This window comes from Coturnix japonica, chromosome 3 (assembly GCF_054131305.1).
Source record: "Coturnix japonica strain WE chromosome 3, WE-NBRP24, whole genome shotgun sequence".
NCBI classification, from domain to species: domain Eukaryota; kingdom Metazoa; phylum Chordata; class Aves; order Galliformes; family Phasianidae; genus Coturnix; species Coturnix japonica.
In genome coordinates, this window is record NC_140665.1 from 36,930,924 (window position 1) to 36,946,447 (window position 15,524).

The 15,524-nt window shown below is 38.8% G+C and overlaps 1 protein-coding gene across 1 annotated transcript in view; it reads left to right on the forward strand.

The window, feature by feature from the left end:
• Positions 1–15,524, forward strand: part of NID1 (nidogen 1) — a 34,052-nt gene that overhangs the window by 8,709 nt on the left and 9,819 nt on the right. The window contains exons 6-15 of the mRNA XM_015857894.3: positions 300–551; positions 1,535–1,735; positions 2,990–3,235; positions 3,499–3,642; positions 4,974–5,102; positions 6,559–6,702; positions 7,412–7,534; positions 13,420–13,644; positions 14,260–14,432; positions 15,203–15,329. Coding sequence (XP_015713380.2) covers positions 300–551; positions 1,535–1,735; positions 2,990–3,235; positions 3,499–3,642; positions 4,974–5,102; positions 6,559–6,702; positions 7,412–7,534; positions 13,420–13,644; positions 14,260–14,432; positions 15,203–15,329 — 1,764 coding nt within the window. The remainder of the gene's footprint in view (positions 1–299; positions 552–1,534; positions 1,736–2,989; positions 3,236–3,498; positions 3,643–4,973; positions 5,103–6,558; positions 6,703–7,411; positions 7,535–13,419; positions 13,645–14,259; positions 14,433–15,202; positions 15,330–15,524) is intronic.

A 15,524-nucleotide genomic window follows, 5' to 3' on the forward strand; every position in this document is an offset into this window, starting at 1 on the left:
TTGCTGTCAGGGATGCTTTAACAGCATCATCTGTTTACGGAGTTGTCTTTAGAGGAAAAGTTTTTAATGAGGATAAAGCGCACTTCTTGAGGCAATTTTGACTGCTTAACTAATGCCAATATACATGTAACCAAGCTAACATGCTCTTTGTAGGCAGTTTCCTGTCTGCTGAATTCAGTAGGCATTTCTTTGCTGTTCCTTTTGACACTGATATCTTTGAATGGAATGCTCTGAACTCATTCCTTGTAGAGTATTTGAGAACTGTTGTTTTGTTCTGATGCATTGCTCTCATTTCCCAGGTTCTCCTCAGAGAGTCAACGGGAAAGTCAGAGGACGAATCTTTGTAGGAAATAACCCCGTTCCAATTACATTTGAGAACACCGATCTCCACTCATATGTTGTGATGAACCATGGACGTGCCTATACTGCTATCAGCACAATCCCAGAAGCTCTGGGTTATTCTTTACTGCCTCTTGCCTCTATTGGAGGTATAATAGGGTGGATGTTTGCTGTGGAGCAGCAAGGATATAAAAATGGATTCAGCATTACTGGTAACTTCTTAATTTAAAATTGCGTTTAAAAACTATGCTGCACTTTCCCTTGTCTTGAGATAAGAAATACATATATATAAGAAAAGCAATATATGACAAAAATCTGTTTAAAGTGAGTTGAAAATTGATTGCTTTTGTTATCAGGCTTTTCACTGTTTTTCTTATTTATGTATCGGGCTTTTTATAAATATTTTTTTATTTTTAGTTTCTGTACAAGCATGTAAATTTCTTAGAGAAGAATGGATTGGCCCATTCCCATACAAGGGAGAGATTATTAAAACATACCTGATTTTTGGTTAAAGAGTGTACAGAGCTACTGAAAAACCCTGCCCCTACATCTACAAAACATCTAACATCTTAATTTCCTCATCATGCCAATGAAACAAAGCACAATGAAAGTCTGACCTCTCGAAGGTCTGAAATTCTTTGTAGAAGAAAATGTTGTATGAAATGCAAATGACCCTGCTAACTTACTTGAAGAAAGCCTCTGTTCACAAATTTAGCTTTAAAAAACTGTCCAGGGCATTATCTGTTTGTGCACATCAGTTCAAGCTGTAGGTTCAGTGGTTCAGTCTGTCATAGGAGGACAGGACAATTTTATCTTTCACAGCCCTATGCTATGAATCTACTTGAATATAACTTATTGGTTGGGAATTTTAATATTTGGGGTGTGTGTGTGTTTGAAGTTTGTTCCAGAATTTACAGCGCACATTTCTCCTGGTTTTGATTTAGAAACAGATGTAGGGGATTTTATTTTTTTGTCTTTAACTGACTGTATTCTGAATTGACATATTCTCTACAATATACAGCTTATTTGCAGTTAGTTTACTAAGAAAGATAGGGTGAGTACTTATAGCTTTCCTGAATATATTTATTTATTATAACTGCTTCTTCAGTTTTAATTTTATTTAATAGAAGCAGTTATGGTCAATAGAAAGATTCAGAAACCACCACCAGTGGTTTAACTAATACTGTTTCTGTAGGTGGGGAGTTTACACGGCAAACTGAAGTCACTTTTCTTGGCAACAATGAGAAGCTGGTTATAAAGCAGAAATTCAGTGGAATAGATGAGCATGGTCACCTTACCATCAGCACAGAAATGGAAGGCAGAGTACCTGAAGTCCCTTCTGGTGCATCAGTCCATATCGAACCTTACACTGAACTCTATCACGCCTCTAGTTCTGGTAAGATTCCCTAAGAAGGAACTGACATGTAAGTGCACAATTCTTAGAATGGAGAGAAGATCATTACCTACTAAAAGGATGTGCTTGTGACCTTCCATTTATATAATTTTTTACTCTCTTTATATTTATTTATTTATTTATTGGTTTCCAAAAGAAGGCGAATTTCGTGTGGAACAGTGCAAATATTTCTGAACTTTCTATTGAAAAAGAATGTGAGCTGATGTCTGATGTCTGAGCTGATGTTAGCTGTTCTCTTTTATTGGTCTTACATTGTCAGTGGTAGTTGTACAAATTACAGAGTTTTTTGTGGAGTCCATAGCTCCCCAGTAGGAGCTGAACTGGGATATGCCTGTAATAATGTCTGTAAATGGGCTTTAATCTTGTTCAGTGAGACCGTGCAAACCAATTACATGGCAGTTAGTGTTGTGTAAGCTGCACTTCAATGGCCGTGTCTTATGTCAGTAAGTAGGATTTATCAGTATTATTTGAGGTGAATTTGAACAACTGTCTAGTTGTTTAATTCCATTATCAGTTTCTCCTGTTGTCTCTTTAGTAATTCTCTTCCTTGTCTCAGGGATGTGGTAAGAGAGTAGTTCTTCATTTTGCTATTTACACTGGAATGTTCACCTCTTTATTTTCTTCTTCCTCAATAATATAATGTATGTCTCAACCCAGCAATAACAAAGTGATGTTGTGGTTTTCCTGCTGGTCAGCCAGCCCAGCCATCAAGTAACAATAGAGAGGAAGCAGTAAGCAGTGCTCCCAAGTGCATCTGGATAGGAGAGAGGCAGCATTTTGCTCCAGGGGCATCTTTGATTGCTACAGGTAGCTTGAAGTGGTGTAGTTGCTCTGTCACTGCTTTATATCTGCTGATGTCTGACCTTGGTGTTTGGTATTTGAGCTGCTCTTGCTGCTTTTCCTGTCCTTATGAGCAGTAAAATAGTAGAAGCAGCAGGAAGATTCAACTTTGTGCTGAACAACTTCAGAGATTTGGAGGAGTTGTTTGGGCAGATTCATCTAAAGGAACTTGTAAGTTTCTTGAGTTAATTTTTCCTTTAATTTCCTGGCAACCCATAAATTTTAGCTGAATTTTTAAATTATGTCAAGACAAGTTGTGTCCCATCCCTTACAACTGTGTCGAGCACAGAGCAAGTCTAATCAAACTCCTGTTCCTTTGCATGAAAATGGATCCACGTAGCAGTGAACATAGACTTTTGCTTTCTGTTCTGATTGGAGTATGTTGCCATGTTGCAGTGATCACTTCATCGTCCACCAGAGAGTACACAGTGACAGAGCCAGAAAGGGATGGGGTTGCTTCCACGTACACCGGTGCCTATCAGTGGCGACAGACCATCTCCTTTGATGAATGCATTCATGATGACTCTTTCCATGCTGCTTCTGCTACTCAGCAGCTCTCAGTGGACAGTATATTTGTTCTGTATAACAGAGACGAGCAAATTCTGCGATATGCTATGAGCAATTCCATTGGCCCCATCAGTGGTATGTATGAATGCAAAGTATTTCTTTCTTCCATTTCTTTTAGAGAGTTTTTTTCTTCTTTTAAATCTTTATGGTCCTTTGCCAAAGTTACAAAAAATACCAATGATACTGTCACTTGAGATTGATGTCTTGCCCATCACCAACAAGTCCCTACAAGCTTTTTGTTTTTTTCATTCATACTATAAGCAACGTCCTTCTGGACCTTATCTGAGCATCATTACTTGGGTAGACTTGTCACAGTTAAGTATGGTCTTTCTTTCCAGATGGTTCTGCTGATATTAGCCGGAATCCTTGCTACACTGGTACCCATAACTGTGACACCAACGCAGTATGTCGTGCAGGAAGCGGGAATCGTTTCTCCTGTGAATGTTCAGTTGGATTCCGTGGAGATGGAAATGTTTGTTACGGTATCAGAAGATTTTCTTTAGAAAATGTGTAATTTGGTTTCTTTGGAATGTATTGACCCTCATTTTGAAGAATTTTGAGGAATAGTAGGTTAAAGGGGTGTTGGGGTAGCTAATATATGTGCTTAATCACAGAAAGTAAGTTTGTCTCGAAGAGTCACACCTGGATATGTTTTGCTAGCTTGCAAAACATCTTTCCTACATAGTTCCTCTTCTCATAAGACTTGTGGGGACTTAACTGTAAGAAATGCAACATTCTGCAAATTCCAGTTAATATGGGTCAACTAAGTTAAAAGTTCCTAAAGGCAATGAGGAATGTACACAGGGCATGGATATTGGGACCCAATGAAATAATCTTTTTTAGGATATGCTTTGAAAATCCTTTTTATTCAAGTCTATTGGACCAAAGGTCCAAATTCTTTGTCTTGCTTTTCAGGGAAGTTTGTTTCCCAGCAATGTAATTTGTTTCTATCATCTAAGATCTTCTCTTTGTTGTACTTGACAGGATTTTGAGATGCTTTGTAAGAACAGCCCCAATGGTGAAAACTCCATGTCTTTGGTTATCTTCCTGGCAAGGAAATGCATTGCTAGGTGTACAAATCTGAACCTAAAATAAAACCTATGATAAATCATAAGCTTTTCATTATGAAGCAAATCTCTGCAGTTTAACTAAACTACAGATGGTGTCTGCTTTGTTGCACAGTTTACTAAAATCTTAAATCATTTTAGCTTCTGAGTTTGGGGTTTCTACCTCTTGTACATATATTTATTAGTAGACAATGAGATCTGGAATTAAGAGCTTTTAGCATATAAAATAATTACTATATATATACATGTATATATGTATAATGTGTTTTAGAAGCAAACTTAATGGTTATATCCCCTGTTACTTTACTCTGGATTTTAACATGATAATACACATAAATTCTGTGTATTTGTCATTTACTGTGCTAAAGAATAACCTCAGAGTTCTTTTTAATATGTTAGGCTTTGATATATGGATAACTGAAGGAGAATTCTTTCCTAAAGTTCCTGCTTATCCTGCTATCTTCTTTCCCAAAGGCTTCTCCTCCTTCCCTGGTTTCCTGGCCCACTCCTCTATAAAATCTCTCCTGTGGTTTTTGTTTGTTTGTTTTTGTGCAGATTAGCTGAGGTCGCAGTTAAATGAAAGTGTATTTTCCAGTTGCTAATTACTTTTAAGGGGTGTAGACTATCCAAGATGCAGATTAGATACACAAGCCTGCTATTATTTAACACTTGCACAGTTTCTGTTTTTCTGGTATCAGTTTTAAATGTGTTTTTATAGTAACAGGAATCCTTATATAATATTCTAGATATTGATGAGTGTTCAGAGCAACCGGGTCTGTGTGGCAGCAATGCAGTTTGCAATAACCAGCCGGGAACGTACCGATGTGAGTGTGTTGATGGATACCAGTTTGCAGCAGACGGGCGGACTTGTGTTGGTGAGTTTCACGCTTCTTAAAAGCACTGCCCACTGGTTTTTGGGCTGTTGTTCATCTTACAGAAATAGAGGATGACTTCTAGTGTCATGCTGGCTTCTAACACCAGTTGAATGTAGGAGTTTCTGCTACAGTTATCCATCAGTTTACAGCCCCTGAATGTCTTGAACCTGAGACAGGGCAGCAGCATCCTTCTTTGTGCTTATGTGGCTCGATGTGGAACTACAGCTTTTCATACCAGCTGTGTGACTCACTGTGTTAAGAAGAGAATTGTAAATGAATCCAGTTCTCATATTTGTTGACTGATGAATGGGAGGAATTGGGAGCTCCCTAAGAATTTCAGCTCTAAAGCTAATGCCGTTCTGAATAGATTATTTTGTAACCTGAATCTTACTCTGTGAAGCAGAGCAGATAAAAATGATTCTTACAATGACATCGTCTCCTCCAGAGACATGAACAGCATGTTTGTTTTCAGATCCTACGATGGAAGATTTATTTATTTATTTATTTATTTCCCTGCTGATACTGTGGTAATTTCCATATGTGTGCTGTGATGAAAGGAGCATTGTGGAGTCTGGTCCTGGTCCTGTCAACTCCCAGGAAGGAATTGCTTACGCAATCCTTGTGAAATCCTCAGTGGATTCTTACAGCAGCTGTTAATCTGTTCCTAGACGCGCTCACTGCAAACCTGCATTTTTCCTGCCCTAACATTTTTGTGGTATTTTGCCTCTTTCTTTTTCTAATATAATCGTTTCCTTTCCTCTTCTCTGGCTTAACAGGTAAGCATGGGCAAAGCTCCAGTAGCTACCTAAAATACTGTTGTGCATAAAGCAGTGCCTTCAGTATATCAGCACTGTCACTATTGAGAAAATCATGAAAAGCTGCAGGCCTGGCTCCAGCTGCTGCAGTTGGTCAAAATCTCTCCAATAGCTGACAAATGTGTTTACCTCCTAATAAGTGAGTCACATCTCCCATCTCTTGCCAAGCGATGACAGCCCTGGGTCAATGCTAGGTTAGTGTAGCAGGATATTTAATTCCCAGTGCAATGAACTGGCTGCTCAGCCAGTGTGTGAGGTGCCTCTAGGAGATGCCTTACATTTCTTCATTGAGGACTCCTTTTTATAAGCAGAACTCTTGTAGATGTTGTAGATGTTAGGCTATGACACCCATTGATCCTTTCTCCTCTGTTCTATGCTTGCAGGCATTTGAGATGCTGCAGACAGTCAATACCTTGTAAAACGTTGTTAAGTTTTAATACTGGTGTAATGGAAGAGCTTTAAAAAACAACCAAAAGCCTACACCCCCCCCCACCCCCCACCCCAAACAAAACACAGTGTCTTTGTTTCTTTTTTCTTCTCTGTTTCTTCACAGCTGTGCTCTCTACAAGCGTTTTACGAGCTTCAAACTTTGAGGAGGAAAATTCAAACTTTCACTCTTCTCTTGTGTGTCTAACCTGCAGCTGTTGAATACGCCATAAACCACTGCCTGACGGGCACACACGGCTGCGATATCCCTCAGCGTGCTCAGTGTGTGTACACTGGTGGGTCTGCCTACATCTGCACATGCCTCCCTGGTTTCTCTGGAGATGGGCGGGCCTGTGAGGGTGAGTAGTACCATTTGCTGTGGTTTTTTCATACTCTTTATTGCACAACTTGGCTCCTCATTGCAATGTCCTACAGTTACTTCTGATTTAAAACAGGGAAGATTTGTACCTTAGGTCCTGCAGGCAAGCATCATAAGCTGTCGTTCTTTACTCTCCCGCTTTTGAGTTCATTCCTCAATATTTGTGTCCCAGAAGGTCCAAAATGGGGTAGCTGCACAAATGGCAGTGGCTGCAGTTAGGGGATCTGGTCCACACCTGATGACTAAGAGACAGATAGTGCTCAGAATTCAGAATCTGTAAAAATATTGTGTTGTGTTTCATGTCAGTTGGAGTGCAGTGGGAGAGAAGCATTATCTAAATGTATCAGAAATCTTGCTAGCCAAATCCAGCCTTTCTTCTTGCATTTTGTGACTTTTCCTTTCCTCTTTCTTATGGGCATGTATTTCTAAAATACTGTGTGTATTTACAGTGCCAGTACCCATGAGAGTAGCAGGGTAGAGAGATTTGCCGACAGCCAGAGTCTAAAATACACACATGTTTTTTACTTTTCATTTCTGTATTCTTCCAAAAGTCTTTAATTCTTGACATAGGGCATAAAATAGGAGCCTGATAGTAACAAGCCAGGTTTGCACTTGAATTCTCACTCTGATTTGTATGATGTTTTCCATCATAAGGAATATTTATCAAAGACTGATCTTTTATTTTACAGATATAGATGAATGTCAGCAGGGCCGCTGTCATCCAGATGCTTTCTGCTACAACACACCTGGATCCTTCAGCTGCCAGTGTAAGGCAGGTTATCGTGGAGATGGTTTCCAGTGTGTGTTAGGAGGTAAAATTTTCTAGTTCCTAAAAATTAGAGCAGAAATGCAACTTGGGAACTGGAGGATATATATTTCTCTGGAAAAAGAATTGTATATTGTCTCACTGGGCTTTGTTCTTTCTCGTGTGCCTTGAGGTCTCAACACCAAGCTTGTGCCAATGTCTGTCTATTGACTGTTATTGCTTTTCCTGCTCAGTTATTGTTTTATGTTTTGTTTGTCTCTCCCCAGCAGCTCTCAGCTTCATGCTGATGCTATCTTTTGAATTTGCCTTATGTAATGATTTGATCACAGACTAATTTTGTTTTCCATGCACAATAGTCACATATCATAAAACACGTGGAACTGTTGGTGATGTAAATGAAATGCAGCAATTATAGGAAAAAAGAGAAGGATGAAACCAAGTATCTGTACAGTTGTATTCAGCAAGAACTAGATGCCTACTTTTCAAGTGTAGTCAGCCTGAATCCAAAAGGACTAACTCCTGGTTCTAATTAAATGTTAGGTTTTTCTCTATTTACTCAGTTTATTCTCTAGTTAGCATAAAGCTCTTTCTTTCCACACTTCGGTTTTTGTAGTTTAGTTTGGGCCTTGAAGTACTGAGGAACACTAAGGCTCAAAGTAGCATTGTTACTGTTATTTCAGTCCAAAAGCATGGCAAACAGATGATAGTTGAATACTTTCATCCAGGAAACAAACAAAGCTTACCTTTGGCTTCTGATATTCTTACTCTTGGGCTAAAGACACTACACCTCTCCACAGACTGAAACTCAAAATGTGCAATCAAGAAAAGAAGCAAAAAGCGGTAGGACTGAGGAGGGAGGCTGTCTTTGTAAATCAGCTTCTTCGCTGTTTTAATGATGTCCAAAGTACTTGATGACTCAAAGTTTAGATTTTTCTTTTTTACTGAATGATCTGCTGGCTTAAAAGTGCTTGTTTGTATGACCCAAATCTCTACCTGATGTGTTGCTGAACTTCTTTATTTCTCCTTTGCCACTTTGTCTTCCCTAATTCTGAAGATTTGACATTCTTATACAGTAGGATACTAATGCCTCAGAGCAAAGAGCTGATGGATGACTTACAGGAAAAATGAAAGAAATCACAGGGTGATTTCTGGTTTTAGATCATGTTTGCATGACTTCATCTGGTGCTCAACAGCATATGTTATGTCAAATCATTGAGTGTTTGTAGACTCTTTCCTTGTAGGTCAATTGTAGGAGGTCTGGTGGTGTTTAATTCTGAAGCTTTAGCTTTTTCCAATTTTATATCAGTCTTCCAACATTGTTTTCAACTTATTTTTCATGTGCCAACGTTCCTGCATATTTTCAGTTTAATGCTGGATGAAGGGAGAACTACCTGGTGTTTCTGACCAGAGTTAAAACATTTATATAATGATCCTGTTGATAAAAACAGGATTATTACTCCTTTAGGAGTGACTTGATGTAAGTAGCTTGAAGCAAAAACAAACCTTCTGATTCTTAAAGAAGGATTGCAGGATGAGAAATACTGTTTTCGTGTCTGGCACATTTCCCTTTGTAGCTGAATCAGATCATTTGGCAGATTGATATTTGAATTCAATCAATTCAATTCAATCAGCTCTATTACCAGGACATGTTTAATTTCTTCTAAGTATATGGGATACATTTGTTGCTGAGGACAACGCCTTTTTGCATGTTATGGTTAGTGTATCTACCCATCTGCTAAGTGTAAAGTACTGTTTTGTTGTAGCTTTATATTATTTTTCTACTTATCCTAGATGCTTCTTGATTTTGTTTTCATACTCAACATAAATGAAGCTTGAATGGAGACAGCTCCCTTTTCAGCTTGGCTACTGGACACCTTGCTGCTGGGCCTCAGCACCACACAGAATGCTTCTTCTGCAGCAGTGCTGCTGCCTCTCTGGCACCTCTTTGGCCCTTATCACTGCTTGAAGCTCAGAATGCTTGTCTGTTTTGCAGGCTGAGGCTAGGTAAATTTTTTGTGTAACAAGCTTGGCTTATTCTTTGTAAGCTGTAAGTTTTGTATCAGGAGTAGAAGACATGCTTTGGAAACACTTGCATTGTTTCTTCTTGTGAAATTCTCTGAGCAGGGAAATAAAAGTTTTATAGATGAGAAGTCTTGCTGTTGCTGAAATCCTGACTAAAGTAGGAGTATCTACATTGCCCTGCTGGTCTGTGGCAATGGCAGTGTTTATAACAAGCACGGCTACTCCTCCATTCTTTGAGAGTTAATAGAACAATAGTTGCTCTTGGAATGTCATCTTATTGCTAAAGCTTGAGTACTTTTATAACAGATATATCCAACGGCTAATCATTGCCAGTAGCTAGAGTCAAACAAGTTTCTGAAGCTGTGCAAAAAGCAGCTTAGTTTACTTTAGCACCCAATTTGTAAACCAACTTACTTCAGGATGGAGATTCCAGATGAGAATCCATTGTATTCAGATATCATTAGAGAGCCTTTCTCCCCCTTTTACCTGATAAAGTTTTGATTTAATTAGCCTCAGCCAACTAACTGAAGTTCTTCCTGGTTGTTAGTAGCATGGAAAATTTCATTCACTGGAATACTCTGTTCTTTTTGCTGTCCTTTTCCAAACAATATGTTTAATTGCTTGATTGTTTGGTGCCTTTTTTATTATATGGAACATACTATTGAATTTTACCACTGCTGAATGGCTGCTCTCAAAGCAAGGAGACTAACAAGTAAAATGGATTTGAGTTGTACATAAGTGAACGTTGTAGGAGTAAAACCGTATGTTAATGAAAGAGTTAATGATGCTGGAATGTCTCACTGCTCACAGCTATTAAGAATGTCTGTACTTCATTATTTCCTCACGCTTCATTTTTCCATTTCAAAAAACCAGATGTCTGAGTGTTTCTACCCCTGCAGACCCCAGACACTGTTTACTAAACAGAAACAAATCTGGGTTCTTGGACTGGGGTTCTGACCGTTAGAGCCATTTGCTGGTGCTCTGTACACAGTTTGTTTCACATGAAAAACACACAGGGCAATGCTGCAAGTGAAGGACTGCAAAGCAAAATGAATGGACAAAGGGCAGCGTGTTGTCTTGTTTTGTTCTCTTCCTTTTTTGGCAGTGTCTGAGAATGGCAGTTAAAATTGCTAGTGGAACTGTGATATTTGGGGAATAAATTGAGCTACATCAGAAATTTAAGAAGTACTATAGTTGCGTACCGGACAGAGATTTATTTTCACTTCTCTGTCTTTAGCTTGTGAATGAAAACCTGTTTGAACAGATATATCAGATCTTTGAAAAGTTCTGAATGCTGTTACAAACTGATTAAATTCAATATAGTGCATTAGTCCGTAATCCCTCTTGCAGGGTGGAAGAGAAGTCCCATAAATCCGTATTCTTCATCCCTCTTTCCCAGCCTCCATCTTTTTTTAAAGTCCATGGATGATCTCCTACATTACTGCTACAAGAGCTTTCCTTTATGACCAAAAGTGACTGAATGTTTGATATGGGTTTGTTTGTTTGTTTGCTTTTCACCCCAATTCTGTATATTTCTTTGCTTATGTGGGGAGTGTATATGTGTCTTATCTGGGCCACTTGCAGTATTTTGTGTTGTTTTCCAGAGTTTTAAATTCCACACTGCTAGTGGTGGTTTATAAAACAACCAAAAAATACATGTTGAAAATGTTAAATGCAAATTTATTTTTCTGAGGAAGATTATTCACAGGCTGCACCATTCCATGGAACTAGACTGGTGTGCACTGTGGCCTGCTGAGCATCACATCCTGGGCTGTCTGCATTTCTGTTCTGCACTGCAGTACTTCCTCTCTTCTTTACGCTGATCAATTTTTTGCTATCCTTCTGAACTCTGGATACCAGAGTTGGACCCAGTATTCCCTGAAGTATCTTACTAATACCATTCAGAGCAATAACATTGCTTCTCTACACCCGTGTTATGCTCCCTCACAATCCCCAGCGTAGTGCTCCCATTGAGTTAGTTACCTGCGGATGACTTTTCTTAGTTGTTGTTTTCCAAGATAAATCTCTGTCTTTAGAGACTGGTGTACATGGTGTATTTCAAGTGTAACTGTTCATTTGACTGCATGAATCAGTGTGTTGATATTAGTGAGCTCTATTCAGCCAGTAATGAGGTCTCGTCCTTCTCATCTTTTGTGTCCTATTTCTCTTCCAAATGACATGATCTGTGGTTGCTTATCTTCCTCCAGTACCCTGATGAAGAAGTGAAATCTCTTAATAGGGAAATTTAAAACCAATCTAGGATACTGTGGTAACTTGCTAGAAGTACTACTTCTTAATTACATTTTTCCACTGACTCAAATATTTCTCTTTTTTTTTTTTTAACCTTTTTTTGTTTTTAACCTGCATATTGAGTTGAGTGCTATTTAAAAAAAGATTGAGATAATGTACACTTTCCTTCAGGGTTTGATTTTATAACTTGACTCAATACTCTTTGCCACCCACACTAAAGCTGAGGCCAAATATTTTATTTGTTTGGACTGAGCTGTTCTCCAGACATTTGTATTTCTCTAATTGTCTCCAGGTGCACAGAACTTTTCCAAAGCTTTTGCTTGCATAACTTTATTATTATTATTATTATTATTATTATTATTATTATTATTATTATTATTATTATTATTATTATTATTATTATTATTATTGGTACTTTTGTGACTATCATACCTCAGTAGCCTGTAGGCACATAGGATTAATCCGCACTCTGCTGGTCTGGGTCTATTCTGAGCCATACGTAGCTAACACTGCCCTCTAGACAATGTCAAAGCGAGGAAGGAATAAATTTAAGTTTTATGTTTGATCTCCTTGTCAGACAGTTTGTGTTTCTAGCTGTCCATAGAAATCAGGAAGAGGATGTTCCCCCATAATTAGATGTCTTTCCCTCCCATTGTGCAGACTCCGTCATGTCTCAAATGTAGGGTAAAAATACCACAGATTTCTTTGTGTGGAGTGGGAATAAGTTTATTGTATTCTGTTAATTTCACTGTGCTGTTTGGTATCTGGAAGGATATATTGGTCTAGGTGACATTCCCTATTACATGACATGTAACAGCAAAGGAAGATTTATAATTTAGTCCAGACTGTTTTGTAAAATTGAAACCAGAAGAAACTGATCCCTGAATCTATTGATAATCTGGAAAATTCATCTTTCTTCTGTAATCTCTGTATTTAACACATATAGCCATTGTGTGTTATGTGTTTCTCTAGTAGTAATCCAGCTTTCAGTGCAGCCTCACTTGTGTGCCTTACCAGGAACTGAGCAATCTGTTCCTTCATTTCCTTTCTGGAGTCCAAAAGTATCAGGTGATCACTCAGATTTGATGCCTGAACTTTAAAAAGACTAATATGCATCAGAGCAGTAAGTTGTCTCATTTTCTAGGCTCTGTGGAGAACTCAGCATCTGCTTTATGTCGTGATTTTTTTCTTGCCCCTCTGAAGGGAAACTTGACTTTTAGCATTACAAAAAAACTTTATCCACTGTGTAGCCTGGCTAATCAGTCATATCTTGAAGTCCATGGGTATTTGCCAAACAAGTAGACATTTGGGGGTCACAAACTGGACAGAATGTTCTTTCTAATGTGTTTCTAGGAGAAATAATGTTTTCCAGCTTCTCTTTTATGACCTTTCAATGTAGGAAGCTGCAAGGGAGCTTCTTGTTTTGTTTTAAATTGAACAGTGAAAAATATTGAAAATTATGTAAAATCAAGGCAAATGTGTAGGATCTACATAGGACAGACTGTTTCTGAAGATACACAGATGGTATATGCCTTCTAAATTTGCATCATGTTCCTCCAATAGCGAGAATACATGTTTTATAAGTAGTGTATGGCAACTGCTAATAGAGCATAGTTATTAATTAAAGCAGAAACATTCACTGGTCTGTTTTCTTCATAGGAGTGGTAAAGACCAAATGCCAGCATGAGAAAGAAGTAGCTCTTGGAAGTGGAGGCGCTTTCTTCCAAAGAGAAATAAGAGTTGGTCAGTTCATTCCCCAGTGTGATGAACATGGGAATTACGTACCCACTCAGTGCCATGGCAGCACTGGATATTGCTGGTGTGTGGATAGGGATGGAAATGAGATTGATGGCACCAGAAGTGGCCCAGGCGTTCGACCACCATGTAAGTGGCTGAAGCACTTGTTTCTTTTGGGTGTCTCTTCTCTGATGTGCACTTTCTCCCAAACATGGGGCCCCTGAGATGTAGCACTGAGTTAGAGCAATGCAGGCTTCTCTTGAGCCAGTGACAGTATGCCTCATGCTGCAGCCCTTTGGCAATTCCATTTATGCTTTTTCTTCAGCCAGGGCATCTGGACAGCTGTGGTGAGATGGCTTTCTGACTTCTTTCCTGCTTTGAAACTGTGAGGGGCCCCTATAATTTCTGCCCTTTGGGAACCTCTGAATGTGTGGTAAATGGCTGCTGCCTCGGGAAATGAAGGATGTTCCTTCCAACATCTTCAATTGCAAAATAAGATAGGCTTTTTTGAACATTTGAAGGAAGGAGCAATTACAGAGCTGAACATGAAAAGATCTATTATGTCAGTTGCTTCTTCTCTGTCAGCAGAAGGGGAAAAAAATATCCGAAGCTTTCTGCATCTGATTAGAGTTGTTAGTGTCTACTTATCAGGCCATTCCTTCCTAAGAAGCCTGTCTGGAATTGTCTTTGTATGTAACAAGGAGCCTTGTTGCACTGCACAAGCTCATTTTGTTGCCATCTGTTTCTTTTTCTATGGACAAGGTCTGAGCACAGCTGCTCCTCCTGTTGCTATTGGGCCCTCCGTTCGACCAGACACAATTCCGCTGCCTCCAGGAACACATTTGCTTTTTGCCCAAAGTGGGAAAATTGAACATGTTCCACTGGAGGGAAACAACATGAAGAAAAATGGTGCAAAAGCACTCTTGCATATTCCAGTAAGTAACCTACTGTAAAAACTAATGCGCCTTGGAGGAGCTGCAGTGCAGACGAAAGTGATTGTTTGTCATTTTTGTTGTTTGATAATTTAAATTTCAAACTCAATTTTTATGTTTTCTTAAGATTTTGGTATCTCAGCACTTTGTCACTGAATTTTTGACCTGACTATTTGGGGAGGTAAGGGGGGAAGATAACTGAGCTATAGAAAAAGTTATTTGCTTTAAAAGAATACATCATAGGGCAAGAAATTAATATTTGTGGTCTCACATGCCTCCAGCAGTTGACTATATAAATACTGCTAACCTCACGTTTCTATTGGTGAAAAATCTAGAAGACCCGCAGGACACTCTGAACTCAAATCTTCAGACCTACCTTCTTTTGTCCAAAAAATCACTTCTTCCCTATTCCAGTGAGAGTATTCAAGATTTATTCGTGGAGTATTTCCAAAACTGTTATTTAATGAACTTACTTTGCTAGAACTTTGTTGTGGTAATTGATACTTTTAAGTAACTGCTGAAATGCATCGATCCATACAAAACAGCTGAATATACAGAAAGAATGAAAGGAAAAAAAGCAGATGAGGAATACTACAGCAAGATGTCAGCAAGAACTTTCTTTAAATGAACATGCATACCTCTTTGGAATAAGCTCTGTGAATAGTGTCTGCTTGTTAAAAGAAACGATTGGAAGCACTATTCTAAGCTACTGTACAGTGAGTGCCCACATCGTCCTTTTCTCTGCTTGATCTAATTTGCTTGCTGATCAACAGGACAAAGTTATTATTGGAGTCGCTTATGACTGCATGGACAAGATGGTTTACTGGACAGACATCAGCGGTCCATCGATCAGTAGAGCTAGCCTACATGGTGGGGAGCCAACGACCATCATCAGAACAGGTAACAGCACCAAGTTCTTCCTACTTCCTATTAATGGCATTAAAGACATGAATTAGATAATTCATAGGTGTTACTTGAGCTGCAGCCTTATTACAAGTGAATGTTACTCAAATAAATGATACCCAAAAGCTTTGGTGACTTAAAATGAAGAAGGATCTGTTTCCTGTGTAGTAGCACTTCATTGCAGTGCTTACA